Source organism: Corvus hawaiiensis, chromosome 26 (assembly GCF_020740725.1).
Source record: "Corvus hawaiiensis isolate bCorHaw1 chromosome 26, bCorHaw1.pri.cur, whole genome shotgun sequence".
Classification (NCBI taxonomy): Eukaryota; Metazoa; Chordata; class Aves; order Passeriformes; family Corvidae; genus Corvus; species Corvus hawaiiensis.
The window spans coordinates 33,605,869-33,620,222 of NC_063238.1; the positions used below are offsets into that span (position 1 = coordinate 33,605,869).

At 40.8% G+C, this 14,354-nt stretch overlaps 1 protein-coding gene across 2 annotated transcripts in view; it reads left to right on the forward strand.

The window, feature by feature from the left end:
• FER1L6 (fer-1 like family member 6) overlaps positions 1 to 14,354 on the forward strand; it is a 78,624-nt gene that overhangs the window by 40,382 nt on the left and 23,888 nt on the right. For both annotated transcript variants that reach the window (XM_048287186.1, XM_048287187.1), the window contains exons 14-24: positions 271 to 391; positions 1,686 to 1,786; positions 2,451 to 2,541; positions 3,309 to 3,428; positions 4,492 to 4,644; positions 5,981 to 6,167; positions 6,723 to 6,847; positions 8,785 to 8,919; positions 9,461 to 9,610; positions 12,761 to 12,871; positions 13,538 to 13,699. In XM_048287186.1, the coding sequence (XP_048143143.1) occupies positions 271 to 391; positions 1,686 to 1,786; positions 2,451 to 2,541; positions 3,309 to 3,428; positions 4,492 to 4,644; positions 5,981 to 6,167; positions 6,723 to 6,847; positions 8,785 to 8,919; positions 9,461 to 9,610; positions 12,761 to 12,871; positions 13,538 to 13,699 (1,456 nt within the window). The remainder of the gene's footprint in view (positions 1 to 270; positions 392 to 1,685; positions 1,787 to 2,450; positions 2,542 to 3,308; positions 3,429 to 4,491; positions 4,645 to 5,980; positions 6,168 to 6,722; positions 6,848 to 8,784; positions 8,920 to 9,460; positions 9,611 to 12,760; positions 12,872 to 13,537; positions 13,700 to 14,354) is intronic.

A 14,354-nucleotide genomic window follows, 5' to 3' on the forward strand; every position in this document is an offset into this window, starting at 1 on the left:
ATGCCTTTTTGTCTGGCTTTTCTCCCACCCTGGAAAGCACTGAAAGTAGATCCATTGATCTCAAACCTTTTCTCTTCAGGGATCTCACAGATAGCATAAGTGATGTTTGTGTTTGCTCTTTCCAGGATTTACTTGTCAGTTCGTGAGAACACATCCTGTTGTGTCTACAGTTTCTGTGCTGTGAGAGCACCAAACAATTTTTCTTTGCTCTGCCTCCCCTTGAACTGCTTTGTCATCTTCATGATCTGTTCCCTACCTTTGTTTTCACAGGAACTACCAGTACCTGCCATATGATGAGAGGAAGCCCTGTACCTGTGTAAAGAGCTACTGGGGCAACCAGACCTTCCGGCTGTACTCCTCCAACACTCTTGAGAAAATGGCAGATCACCTGGTAAGTGGCAACCATCCTCCCAGGCTCCTGTACTCAGTAAAGTATAGCAGTGAGAGGCCACATTTCCCAAATCTGGCCTTCAAAATTTTGCCCAGCTGCATTCCTTGTTGTTAATTTTGTGAGAAAGTAGCTGATATTAACCCTTTCCTTTTTTCTCCCCCCAAATTGCTTTGAACTATTAAAGCTGCCCAAGTATTCCTGACCACAACTCTATTTTTTGGCTGTAGGTCTGCATTCTTTCCTCAGCAATGTTTTATTCTTTGTAAAAACATTCAAACAAAAAAAATATGAGATACAGAGCAATTCTGTCTCCTATGGCTCTTCCTCTAATGTCTTCTTGCCATATATTTATGCTGGGCACTCCTTAAAGGACAGTATTTGCTCTTAGTTTTCCTAAAACATTGACAGAGACAGAATGGCATATTATCTTAAGGGCAGTCACTCTGATGTCCTAGTCATAGTGATCTCCCATAATGATGGTTTTTTCCTGCCCTTGTTTAAAGTTGACTATCAACAGTCTCAAGAATGTAGGTTTTGCTGTTTGGTTTTTTTAAAAGTGACTTCTAATGCTGAATATTTTAATGTGGGGCACTGAGATTAAGAGTCTGATTCATCCCTCATTTATCCATATATATCTCGTGAGCAGTGACACTGAAGTCATACTTATGCAAGGTTGTATCAGGAGAATACAATGACTTATAAGCCAACGTTTTGAATCCAGGTATTTGAAAATTAAACAACTGAATATACAAATGTGGAGAGATATGTTTGTCAGTGCACCTGAACCCCCACAGGCCCTGCTGGAAATCCAGCTATTTATTTTAGCTTGTGAGAACAGACTCCATTCCTCATGGACAACAGCAGGTTTTGTGATGGACCTTACATATGGATTTAGGTGACCACTGAAGTTTAAGATGTTAACTCCAGCAGCTTGCTAAAGTTAAGCAGCAGGGTTAGAAACAGAACCAAGAAGAACTAGCTTTTTTTCTCCTACCTAACAGATAATGTTTCTCACTGATTGATCTTCCTCAAAGAAGTAAGAACACAAAGTTGCTCCAAGCAGTAATAGCTTGGACTAGTAATTGGAAAGACTGGGAAAAGGTCAAAATATATTATGTCTTTTCTCTGTGCACTTCAAGTATAGTGATATATCAAAGGTTCTTTCTGTCAGGCCACAAAGTTTCCCTTTGAATGAGCCTCCCTCATTCCTGCTAGTCATAAATGGTGCTGTAACACCGACAGAATGACAGAGTGCCCTCCTGTGCATAATGGCTTTCTCATGTGTTTTTCATAGGAAGAATCATTAGAGCAAGTAAAGGACTTGATCAAGGTTTCAGAGACTGCAGCTGAGGAGAAAATGAAGAAGACCCTAAATGGTTTTATCAATCAAAGCAGGTAATAACATTTACTAGATGCATACAGAAAATCAAATTTAATGCTGGCTACAAATTCAAGGCTAGGCAAGGAAACTGATGATAATTTTTAAAAAGTACAGTAAACTTACTGAGATATATATTTTATTTATTCTTCTGTAAAAGTAAAGGCCTTCCCAAATTACAGTTTCTATTTAGACTGAGAAAATATTTATTGCTATTTTCCATATTCAGAACTGACAATAGACAATTGCCAATCATTGTCATATTATTTTGGCTTTCAGGACTCTAAGAATACGTTGCATATGTGATAAGTAGGATTTAATAAAGTGTGTGATAGATACACTGTAAAAAATAAAAAGACAAGGTTAATATAAAGACAAAGGATGCCACATTTTGGTATGGATCCAGTGGGCTCTGTATCAAATGACATGATTGGGCTCAAAATAGGTATAACCCCTTATTTCTAGATATTATTAACCCATTTCTCTGAAGCGTGGTGCAGAGGTTTTGGATTCTTTTCTTTGAATCTTATAGTTGCATAATATTTTAGAGATTTTCAGCATCTTTGTCTTCTGCTTCATGTACTGCAGCAGACATAGAACATTCCAATGTATTTTAGCACATTAGGATTCTCACTTTAAAAAAATAACAGATTTAGAAAACCTGCTATTCATGTGTCCTAGGACGTTCATGGTCATTGCTGAAAAGAAGCCCAAAGGGTTGAACTACACTGCTTTGGACAAAAAGAGGCTCATGCTGTTCAAGCAAGAGTTGGTATGTGTGTTCTTTTCCTATAAGCATTGATGTAATGAAGATTACTGAAAGCACACTGGTTGTAGACATTTTATTTTTTGTTTGATTCCACCATATGGGAATGCTTTGTAATTCATATGAATATAGTATCCATGAGCATATTTTTTAATAAATCCCACTGTGCTTAATGAAGAGTTGCCAGATACACTAAAATGAATCCAAAGATGTTGCTTTTAAATACAAATAAGACATTATAATAATGAGATTATTGTTCTTGTCCATGCATCTTAAAATGGCATGATGCTGAGTTTAGTGGAAAAGCACCAAATTTACACTGCTGTTAGACATTTAACTACTGTGGTGCTGCTGAACCTCAAGACTAGTAAAGTCTGGCATTTGATATTCCTGGACCTAGTAATCTCCTCCAGGGAACCAGTGAGAAGAAACAAAACTGGATGGAGGTCATCTGAGTATTTATTAGCTTTTTTTACTGCTTGTAGCACAAAAGGTTGTGCCTTCTGGCAGGATTAAGGCCCAGTAATTCCAGGTGGCAATCACATGTTTTTGGGGGCTTCCATACATGCAGTATACACACAAAGACCAAACGGAGGACATTCACTTTTTGTGTTATCCAGCTCCAAAGAGTTTATCTGTTTCTGTTGTGACAAAGAAACATTGAACAAAGTGTCTCCATCTTCTCTTTTTGACTTGAATCAAAGACTGGTCCTCTTCCAGTTCAAACTACTTGATAACAGATGAAAAGTATTTATTGTCTTTCCTGACTGCAGGAAGCAATGTCCAGTGATGCCAAGGGAATTGTTCAGCAGCAGAAAAAGAAGATGCCACTAGATGAAATGATTCGTGAGACTCAGAGCTTTATAGATAAAATTCGTTTCTTGGTTGATGAGGTAATCCACACAGAATTCAGAAAAAATTAAAATCCAAGACTTGGCTTTAATTTTCATAATCCCATGTGATTAATAAATCCTGGCTTGGTTATCCAAAGAGTTCTCCTTCAGATATCTGGACCCAATCCTGTTTTGCATTGAGTGGACCTGTTATCAAACCGGGGTAGGAAAGGCTGGGCTGTGTGGTATGGAGAGGATGCATCACAGATATATTTTTTATAATAAGGTCATCCGATACCTTGTGGCTTGGAGAAGCCAACTTTCTGATCTGAACTCATGTCTCCACCTGTATGGACACCTGTTTGGATTTGGACTTAGATGAGCTCAGGGGTGTCTATATTATTTAGCTTGAGAATAACAGAAGAATTTATTTATTTGGTTGGGCCAAAAGCTAGCCACTGGAGAGCTGTGCCTCTGAGAGCTGCCTGTGCTCACAAACCAAACAGGGCCATGGCTGTTCCCTGGCTCAGAGACCAAGTGGCACAGCGGCATGGTTGCATCCTACACACAAATTCTCTTCCTTCCAATAACAGAGTAATCCTGCTTACAGTTCCTCCGGGGAACAGCCCCTTGGCTGGTCTTTGTTTCAAACCTCACTGAAGCTTTGCTTGGGGAAACATTATTTGGGACAGGGCAAGGTAATCTCACTGAGCATCGTCACAAGCAGAAAAGATGATCATATGCCAATGTTTGAGTTTGGTCCTGGTCCTTTTTGGTTTGCTGGTGTAATGAAGTTGATGGTATTTCCATGGTAGTTACTTATGTGGTCTGTGGTTAAGTTATTTCCTGGGACAGAGTTATACCCAGATCCTTAATTTTAGTTTCTCCTAAAATGATTTATGAGGTGGGTGCTCCTTAATCACTCTACAAAGCTCTTTACCTTCAGCTGTAATTAGACATGGAGGTGTGGACTGCAAAGCATGAAGTGACAGCCTCTTTTAGTTCAGGTGCACATCTGCCACTCCACAGGAGCCATGAGGGCATCAGAGTGTTTCAACAAAAATACAATGGTGGTGGCTCACAGAAAAAATTCAGTTTTAGTTCAATATTCTTTGTTTAACAGCCGCAGAATACAGTGCCTGATGTGTTCATCTGGATGATCAGCAACAACAAAAGAGTTGCATATGCAAGAGTCCCAGCAAAAAGCATACTCTACTCCCCAGCGAAAGAGCAGAGAGGCAAGGACTGTGGGAAGATTAAAACTCATTTCCTGAAAGTAAGTCTTTGGCACTCTGCAAACACAGGTAATGCCTGGGGGGCATTAGGTATTCAAATTTCTTCCAGGGATGATATTTTACAGATTCATCTTTGTAGTGTAAAAATATGTACAGATTTGTATCTGCCATTTATTAGTATTTGCTTCTTACATTTATGCTTGTCATTCTTTAAGCACTGTATCATTGCTAGGCTTTAGATGTATGAGCAATTAATTCCCTTACTACTTCTTATGGCAAGTATAGAACATTGTTTATCAATGTCTGTATACATAAACAAATAGAAAAGGTTCAGCCTCTTTGCTGGCAAAAACGTCAGAATGCAGCACATGAAAGTCTGCGAGCAGACTGGTGAGAGATCAGCACTCAGCAAGGAAACCTAGGTATTCAGGGGTAATACAGGAATTATTTATACTTTCTATTTAAAACATGCATAAGTTTGTGCAATATATGTCCAAAATACTGTTATGGGATTATTCATGTTGAAGGAAAGCCCTAGTGGATATACTCCTACAAAGGCAGGGAGACTGGTAGTACCTAGAGTGGAATACTGTGCAGTGTAATTGCCACTGTGACAATCAGGAAAAACCCAAATGCTCCAGACAACAGTAGCTTCATATAATGACATTTTAGTGGTTTTTCACCTTGGACTTCTGGGAATACTCCCATAAAGCACAGCTAAAGAGCAGATAAAAACATCTAAGATCCTGAGATACTTGCCATAGGTACTTGCTAAGCAAAGTACTACTTGCTAAGCAAAGTGCTACTTGCCTGCATGAAATAAAATATTCTGCAACTAACTATCCAGCCCCTTCAGTATTAAGAACTACCTTAGGAACAGACAATACTAAACTCTGAACTTAGCAGATCTAGATGAAGTGGGAAGGAAGAAAAAGGAAATAATAGGTCAAGCCTAGTAACATTTTACAGTGGAAATGTTTTCTGACCTGCCCAATGGAGTAATATTTTTAGTACATGGGACTAAGTACTGGAGACTAGCAAAACTGCATAAAATGGAAAGTGGGCTGAAGTCTGGGCAAAGTAGGGCATAAGATAGCACTTATATGTGTGCAGCTATAAGGTAGCCTGCACAACCTCTGCATATTAGGCAGTATGCAGTTTACACAGACTGTTAGTTGAGCAAACTACTAATTCCTGCCCTAAGAATCACAGAAGTTTCTTGTGCTAAATGCGTCTCAGGGGCCACTCACTGTGGAGAAATGCCATTTATCAGTATATCAGCTCAGAGAATGGTGCTTTGTTTCACTCTGGCTTGATGAGACTCAGCATCCAGCCGTCTCTCTTGAGCTTGTTGGTGATGTTGGATTTTTTCTTAAGCTTCCAGGCAAGCGCCCACAGGGCTGGCCTGTGCAGGCAAAGGTGGACATCTACCTATGGCTTGGACCTACCAGCTATGCCCACAGTGCCATGGAGAATTTGCCTGTAGGATATGAGATTGAATTACCATCTAACACCAGCTCAGGGCACAGTGTGGTGCCCTCACCTGCTTGCCTGCTGTATAAAAGTAAGACATTCTTCCTTCTTCATATTAACAATTAAGAGAAATGGCCTCAAAAGCACTAGTTCACAGTGTGGCACAACCCCTATATAAAGCAACTGTTCTGAGATGATAATGGCTTTGTTTCTTCCCATCAGAAAAGGCTGGCGTCATTGCCAAGTCATCAGTTTTGCCATGGACACTTTGTAGATGTCAGGGAAAGAAAGAACTTGTTTGCTTGCATTTTCTGTTCCCTGTCCCATGGATCTGTCTCCTTGCAGAGGAAGCATCCCTCAGTTCTCCTGATGATGCATAGAACACCTAGTAGATAAAAGAGTGATGGGAGATAAAAATTGGCACTTAATAGCCTTGCAGTAGAGACCTACATAACTGATTTTAAGTGAATTCAGACGTCTCGCACAACTTCTGAGTGTCTCAGGTGTTTCTTCAGTGAGACAGCACTAGCAACAGTACCCCTTGTCAGATCCTGGTTGGACAGCAGCTGATGCATCTTGCCCTCCTACCCATGTGCTGCACTATTTCTACGGAGCTGATGCTACTGTTTTCTCTGTCATGATGTAGCCCCGCACCTCTTCCAGCTGAGAGCCCACATGTATCAGGCAAGGGGGCTCATTGCCGCTGACAGCACTGGACTTTCTGATCCTTTTGCAAAGGTTACCTTCACATCACGCTGCCAGACCACAAAAGTAAGTTCCAAAGTCTCTTTTGGTGACTAAAAGCTTTTTTGGTTTTGGTTTTGTTTTTTTTGTTTTTTTTTTTTTACAATTAAGCTATGAAAAGGGAAAACCTTGGTTTTGTAAGGAGGCACCTAGCAAGAAAAGTTAGATGCCTGCTGTTAAAGACCAGATCCTGAGAGTCCACTGCAAACAAGGCAAAAGTTTACGTGTTACTCACTACTCTAATAAGAGGTGCAGCAGTACTAGTTTATTTTAGCTCAGATATCAAATTCTCTGGGACTATTGGGACTTTGGAGCAAGTGTACCTTTCTTCACATCTTTTTTTACATGTTTTAAATTTGGACTGTCATCATTGCTAGGTATAAAGGTGGATATAAGGATGAACCCTCATGGCTCTCTTTTCCACTAGCCTATGCATTCAGTCATTGAGCAGAGTGAAGACCTTTCTATGGCTTCTGTAGCCATGTGAGCCAGCATGGCTTTGTGATGGAATGTGGCAAAGCACACTGGTGGTTTTAGAGCGCTAAGATGGAAATGAGCTGAAAACAGAGAGGTGGGAGACTTAAAGGGTGCTAAAATATGCCCATAGGGAATGGTCTCCAATCTCCCTCAGGAAACTCCAGGGATCAAATGGTCTCCTGTGGGGCCTCTAGAGAGAAGTGGAAACTTCTACAGAGTTTCAGCAAGAACAGTTGAAGTACAGCCCAGGAAAGTGAGCACAAGGACGGTCTCTCACAGAACATGAAGACTGGCTTTCAAAGATCCTGAGCTCTTTATAACTATCCTGGAGTTAAAATTGGGCAGGAATTCTGACAATGATGCCACAAACAGAATTTGCTGAGCCAAATATGGTCTTGCTTCACAAAAAGTATTTAACCCTCCCATCCAGCCCCTCCCTCCAAAACTTCACAGATGACTGTTTTAATTTAATTAATTCTAAAATTCTTCTGACAACTTATTCTGTTACAAAGCAAGTTATGTTACATGTGCCAAAGGGAGCAAGAAATAAAAACCTTTCTCTAAGTTGTAAATGCCTGCTTGTGCTACTTTTGCCTCAGGGTTATTAATTGATTTTTTCCCATAATGTGATTTTAACTTCTAATAGAAGATGGTGAATGAATCCAATTAAATTTGCGTCTAGATGCACCAGATTCTGGAAAATAGAATTTGGCCCAGGAAAAATAGTGGTTTATAGGCACAGAAGTGTTAAGTTTATTCACCCCCTGAATAAAATATTGCAGCTGATACCTTGCATGTTTTCATAAGTGTGTCAGCCAAGTGCCAATAAATGGTAGTAGAGCCTTATTTCCATTCAAAAGAATGATAACAAGTTATGAGTCATTTTGAAGTTGGCACATTTTTCCACTTTAAATGTTATCTTTGTTAAATATATTTTCTGCCTAGACAGTTAAAACATTGTTTATGATGAAATGCTATAAGCATCCACCTAATTCAAATTACAACAAATTAAAAATTTCCCATTTATTTTGAGTGATTCATGAAAATATATTTTTTTTTCATAAAGTGTTAAGTGTCATTACACAGAACTAAAAATAAGATTTTAAAAATGTGCCCTGGAAAAGTGAAAACTGGCCTCAGTTATGGCAAAGGGTTTATTTTAATAGGACTTGGCATGTGCCTGCTTTCCTAAACCAACAGCTTTCCTCTAACTTTAATAATGAAGTTTGTCTACACAGACTGGTTGTCATGTATTGATATGCTTGCCAGGGATTTGTGAGGCAAACAGGGAAATGGAGAAATTGGAGATACCAGCCTCAAAGTGAAAGAGTCATATTCCTCCGACTAGGAGGAGGTGCTGAAAAAATGGGATGTCTCAGTCGTGGCATTGTTCAGGCTGTGGGAAAGGATGTCATCAGCAGATGAGCATGTCCTGCTGAAGGACAGCCAACCAGACAGCTCATTAAACATTTCCTCTCTTCCATTAGATCATTTCTCAGACATTATCTCCCACCTGGAACCAGACACTGCTCTTCAACAGCATCGTCCTTCATGGTGACAAAGAGGACATTGCCCAGTTCCCACCAGAGATTGTCATCGAGCTGTACGATGATGACGCAGTGGTAAGCTCAAAATTCTTCTCACTAAAAAACCTGGGCTCCTACATGCTACTGCAAGCGTGGAAGCAAAGCTGAATCACTGAGTAGGCTTTAAATGGATCACCTGGCTGAATAGAGCTCAGTGCTACTGTGGTTTGCAGTTTAACATCTGAGAGCAGCCCTGAGATTCACTGCATGTCCTTGCAAAGATGTGGCCTTGTATTTTCCCCAAGTGAATCTTGCTGCCAAAGACCAGCTTGCAGAAATCAGAAGCATCTTTCCCCTAGGTCCCTTGAACACAACTGTAAATATTGTATCTAAGTCTGGGTCAAGACCATGCAGATTCTGACGCAGTCTCACTGACTGAATATAGAGCTAGAAATTTTGGATACTCTCAAGAGCTAATAAGTACTCAGCTCTTCCTTTTCACAGCTGCCTTGCATCTTACCTGGGCCTTTCCTTCAGGAGAAGGTTTTTTCATAAATACTAAGCTCTGCATCATCTTGGCTCCTATGACTGTTGTGAAATGCAAATGCATTTGACCCCTGTATTCTCCTTTATTTAGGGTAAGGCAGAATATATTGGGTCTACAGTGGCTGCCCCTGTGGTGAGACTTGCTCATCAAAACTATGAACCACCAAAACTTTGTTACCACCCAGTGCACTGTGGAAGTCTTTCAGGAGGAGACCTTCTTGCCACATTTGAGCTTCTGGAGGTAAACTTGACTTTCTTGACAATTACACTTTTACATCCTGGGGTTCACAAAAGCTGCCATGGCATCAAGGTCCGTGACCATCTTGAATTAATAGGAATTGCAACGGGAGCCATTGGGATTCATGTCACCTGCTCCACCCCATCAGGGTCCACTGCCCACACACACACCACTGCCAGCCCTTCACACACTGTAAGCCTCCTTTGCCTGTCATTTGCCCCGCCCTAAACTGTGCTCCAGCCTGAGACACTGTGAAAATCCCACTGCCATTGCAATGACCTGCTGTTTGGAGTAGCACATGGCCCTGACTACCAGCCTTGAAGCTCCCAATGTTGCTTTCACTCTTAGGAAAATGAAATGGTGAATAATAAGGATTGGATTAGGGAGGTTGAATTTTCAGATACCCCTACTATATTAAAAGAAACATTACATGATTTCCATCTGCAAAACAAAAGGAAAATTCGGTCCTGGTAGATGCAGGACTGGAGTGTATCATGCTGGAATTTCAGGTAATTTCACTGAAATTTGCAGAGCCACCAGTTAAAGGTAACTTTTGTCTGCTGAAAATCTACAGTAGTTTATTCTGAAATCTGAAATGGGAAAAATGTGGAATGTCATAACATGTTTCACAGATAAAACAGGCTTTTAATCATGATAGCTAATTATGGTTTTGGTGGAAGCCTGGAATACAACACCGTGTGAAATATTTCCTCATTGTGGTGGTGTCACAGGAGAGAGTGAGAGCTTCAAAGTTCATTAGAGAAGCCCTCCTGTTGAGTCACAAGGTGCAGAAAGGACCCCTCTGCTTTCTAAACTTCTTCTCAGAGAGGAGCCTGAGTGTGGCTGGGTTCAATCATAGTCTCAGATTCTCAATGGTTCAAGTCTAAGGAATTATAGAGGTGTGAGTGAAACTTTCTGTGATTTCACTTTTTGGTGAAAAAAGAGTTATATATTATATTTTGTTTTGCTATCTTATGGGACAAAGAAGCAACACAATTTAGGGGATATATTCAAATATACTACTAGGAATTCCCTAGAAAGTTGACAACATCATTTCATGAAAGGAAATGAGATCTTACTATTTCCATGAGTATCAATTTGGGAAGCTTTGGTCCATTTCCCTGCACTTCATGTCATCCCAATCAATTTTATTGTTTTCACATTGTTTCAGAATTTCCTTTTTTTTCCCCCCAAGCATTTCAATTCATCAATTTCTTCTCCAATCGCTTCATTTCACATCATTCCCTGATTTCAGAATTTCAATGAGGATCATTTCGGGAAGTTTTATCCTTTCCACTGCACCTCATTTCATCTCAATCCCAAAGCATTCCAAGAGCTGATGTGCTGTTGGCTTTTTCCAACCTCAGGGGATTTCTGATGGTGTTCTGTGTGAGAAAGGAAACAAAACTCCCTCATCATTGATTTATTCTTGTTCTGAACCCATAACCTTTCCTATAACATACTACCATTCTTGATAACTCTGATCTGCAGGTACTGTTTGGTTCAGCTGAAGAGTGTTGTGTATGAAGTGAATGCTCCTTTGTTCTTTCAAAATGAATGTTGTGTCTTGCTGAAGGGATAAAATTAATCTTACAATGAAGCATCCTGGCATTTAGAGAAGGAGTACACCAAAAATGAATACTGAGAGTCTTGATTTTGTTCAGAATGAACTCAGGGTTTATTGATATTTTTAATCAAAAAAGCAAAATCCCTTTGTAAAGCTTCATGCAGGTATTTCACTCTATTTTCATTTGAGTACTAGATAATTTTTCACCTCTTGTTCTGTGCAGGTATTATATTAACTGCTTTGGATTTTTACTGATAAAATGTAGATCACATGTGCACGTGCGTTATTGCTGGTAATATGTGAATACTCACCTCTGCTGCAGGTGCTGTTTTAGATATTAAGTTTTTCTCCTATCTCTTTCTTCACCTACAAGGAACCAAGGAACACATCCTTTCTCCCTTATGGTAATTAGACTCCCCCACAACTGTACATAGCCCGGTTAAATAAAGCAGAAGATTTCAACTTCACAGGACCCTTTGAGAGCTGTATCTCACCTGCTTCACCTCTCAGTAGTGACAAGTTAGCTTAGGAATACTGATGCACTCCAGATGTCGTGCTTCTTTTCCCAGAAGCTGCATATACAGTACTCCTTAGGTACCATGCTTCAAGTGAAAGCTGAGAAGAGCTCTGTCTGTAGGTTGTTCCCTGCTGCCACAGCCTGAGCTTCTGACAGAACTCATCATCATGTCCTGGCTTCTGCTGTTTTATGTAGGAATTTGCTAAATCAGGCCAGGCTTCAGATCTGCCCTGTATGGAATGAGAATGTCACAAATACGCAGTTAAAAATTAGGAAGGTGTTGGGAAGTGAAGCCAATGAGCTTTATCACAGAAGGTGCACCAAGTAGGCAGCAAAGCCTGGAGCACAACAAGAGGCAGAGATGGTCACGCCTCAGAGCTCTGTGGAGACTGCTCTCCTCCCACCCAGCTGGGACAGGGCAGTCATGTACACCCAAATATGCTCCTGAACATGGGGCAGGTTCATGTGCAATCACACACGAGGAACAAAAGTGCTGCCTGCCACAAGATTTTAGTAGCTGCACAGAGAAGACTCAGCCCTAATGCTGGAGAGGTGGTTTGCAAGTTCTCAAATGACAAGAACATGCAATAATGCAAGAACATTATTCCATAGCAGCTGGAGAATATTATGTCTCTCCAGCAAATGTGTGGTTTTGCTGATGTGTGCTGTCTGTTCACCAGCTCTTTTTAACTAGAATCAGATCTAGAATCTTCCTGTGGAAGTCTTCTAAGCAGTTTTGCTTAGGTTTTTTAAAATAGAATTACCACGCTTCAGTACAGGCATGTCTTTAGGCCAAATTATGTCCTACTAGGACAAAGGAGCCCTTTTTTCAGAAAGAAACATAAACCCAATCTATTGGATACTCTTTCTGCTGTGTGTTTTAGCATCACTTCATGAGAGAGAGCATTTTGAGTCACATTCCTTTCACAGCACAGCTGTTCTGCTCTGCAACTTGTCTTATAAAACTGATTCAGTTGGAGTGTTCTATGTGCCATTATCAACAGATACATCTGATACTGGTTTTATTCTTCCAAAAACCAGCCTGAGTTACATTTGCTTCATTTTTCAGATTCCTGAGTCAGATCCAGACAGACTTCCTCCACTGGATCCACCAGATACTGGCCAGATTTACTCAGTCCCAGCTAACATACGGCCTGTTTTAAGCAAATACAGAGTGGAGGTGAGATACTTTGTATATTTCCTTTTCCTGATCTCATCTCCTTTTATTCTCTTATTGAACTGTAACAGTAACTGATGATTTTACAATCTTGATCAATAGGATTCACATGAAAATAGCATATAAATCCCAAAATGGATGTGGTAAGTTCAGACCAAATTGTTTCTCTGAGGCTGAGCATGCCAGGCTGTGCTTCCACTGAGGGAACAGTGGGGCTGTGTCTCAGTCGTGACCTGCTGGGAAGGGACTTCTCTCGTGGCAGAGCATGGCTGGTGGACCCACATTCTGTGCAGCCCAAGGAAGTGTCCACAGGAGATGGAGAGCTTCCCCTTGCAAATGACATCACTGGAGCTGAAGTTTGGTATCAGCTGTCTCACAGGCTTTTTCTGGGTCCCAGACTTCAGCCAAACAATGCCTTCTGTCTGTGTCTACAAATGTCTACACCTCCCCTGCCCTTCTCTCCTGTACGATTTGTGTCCAAAGTAGCCTTATATTAGAAAGCTGGGAAAAGTGGCAGCTTTTCCTATCACTGTGATGCCTGATGCTGCCCAGCCTCACCGTTCACTGCCACTCATTCTGCAGCCTTCACACCACCTGCTTATTAGCCCATTTCCCCATGCCAAGTCAGGGTTTCTGCAAGCTAACAGTGTTTCTCTCTGCACACCACAGGTCCTGTTCTGGGGTGTTCGAGAGCTGAAGAAAGTCCAGCTCCTCTCGGTAGATCGCCCCCAGGTTCTCATCGAGTGTGCAGGCAAAGGAGTTAAATCCTCTGTCATACAGAGCTACAAGAAAAATCCCAATTTCACTGGCCTTGCAGACTGGTTTGAAGTGGTACGTATAGCATGCTGCCCCTTGCCTGTCTGTTCTCTGGTTAGGCAAGATGTTAATTACCATTATTCTTCCTTTCTTGTCAAATAATTTCCTCTGTGTCTTGATTTGTTCAATTTGCTCTTGTTGCTACCATCAAGAGGGAATTTTATTTATAAGAGAAAAATATATCAAAACAATAAACTGGATAAGGAAGTACAGTTTCCACAGTATTTTTAGCTTTTATGGTGTATGTCCTAAGAGCTGTTTTCCTCTTGGTAGTTCACCCCATAAGGCATGTAACCACCCATGGTCCACATCTTGTTGTTGGGCAACTGAGGCAGATAGGGTTAATAGCCTTCAACACAGCAGCAGTGGCATTAAGACTCACAACTTCCCACACTGCATTCCATCCTTCTGAACACTCCTGATTCTCCCTGTTTATTCTAACAAGAGATACTTGAATATGACAGCGTGGGATTCAACTCAGCAGCGCAGCCTGTACAGTCCACTCTGCATTCTTAAGAACAAGGCTTTCTCCAGATTTTGCAGGAAACAAAAATCATATTGCCTATGCTGAATGCATTTTGCATTATGATTATATTAATAGCTGAGAAGAAGGGAGGGAGGGAAGAGTACAAGCCTTATTGCTATGCATGAGAAATACTCTACACATGTT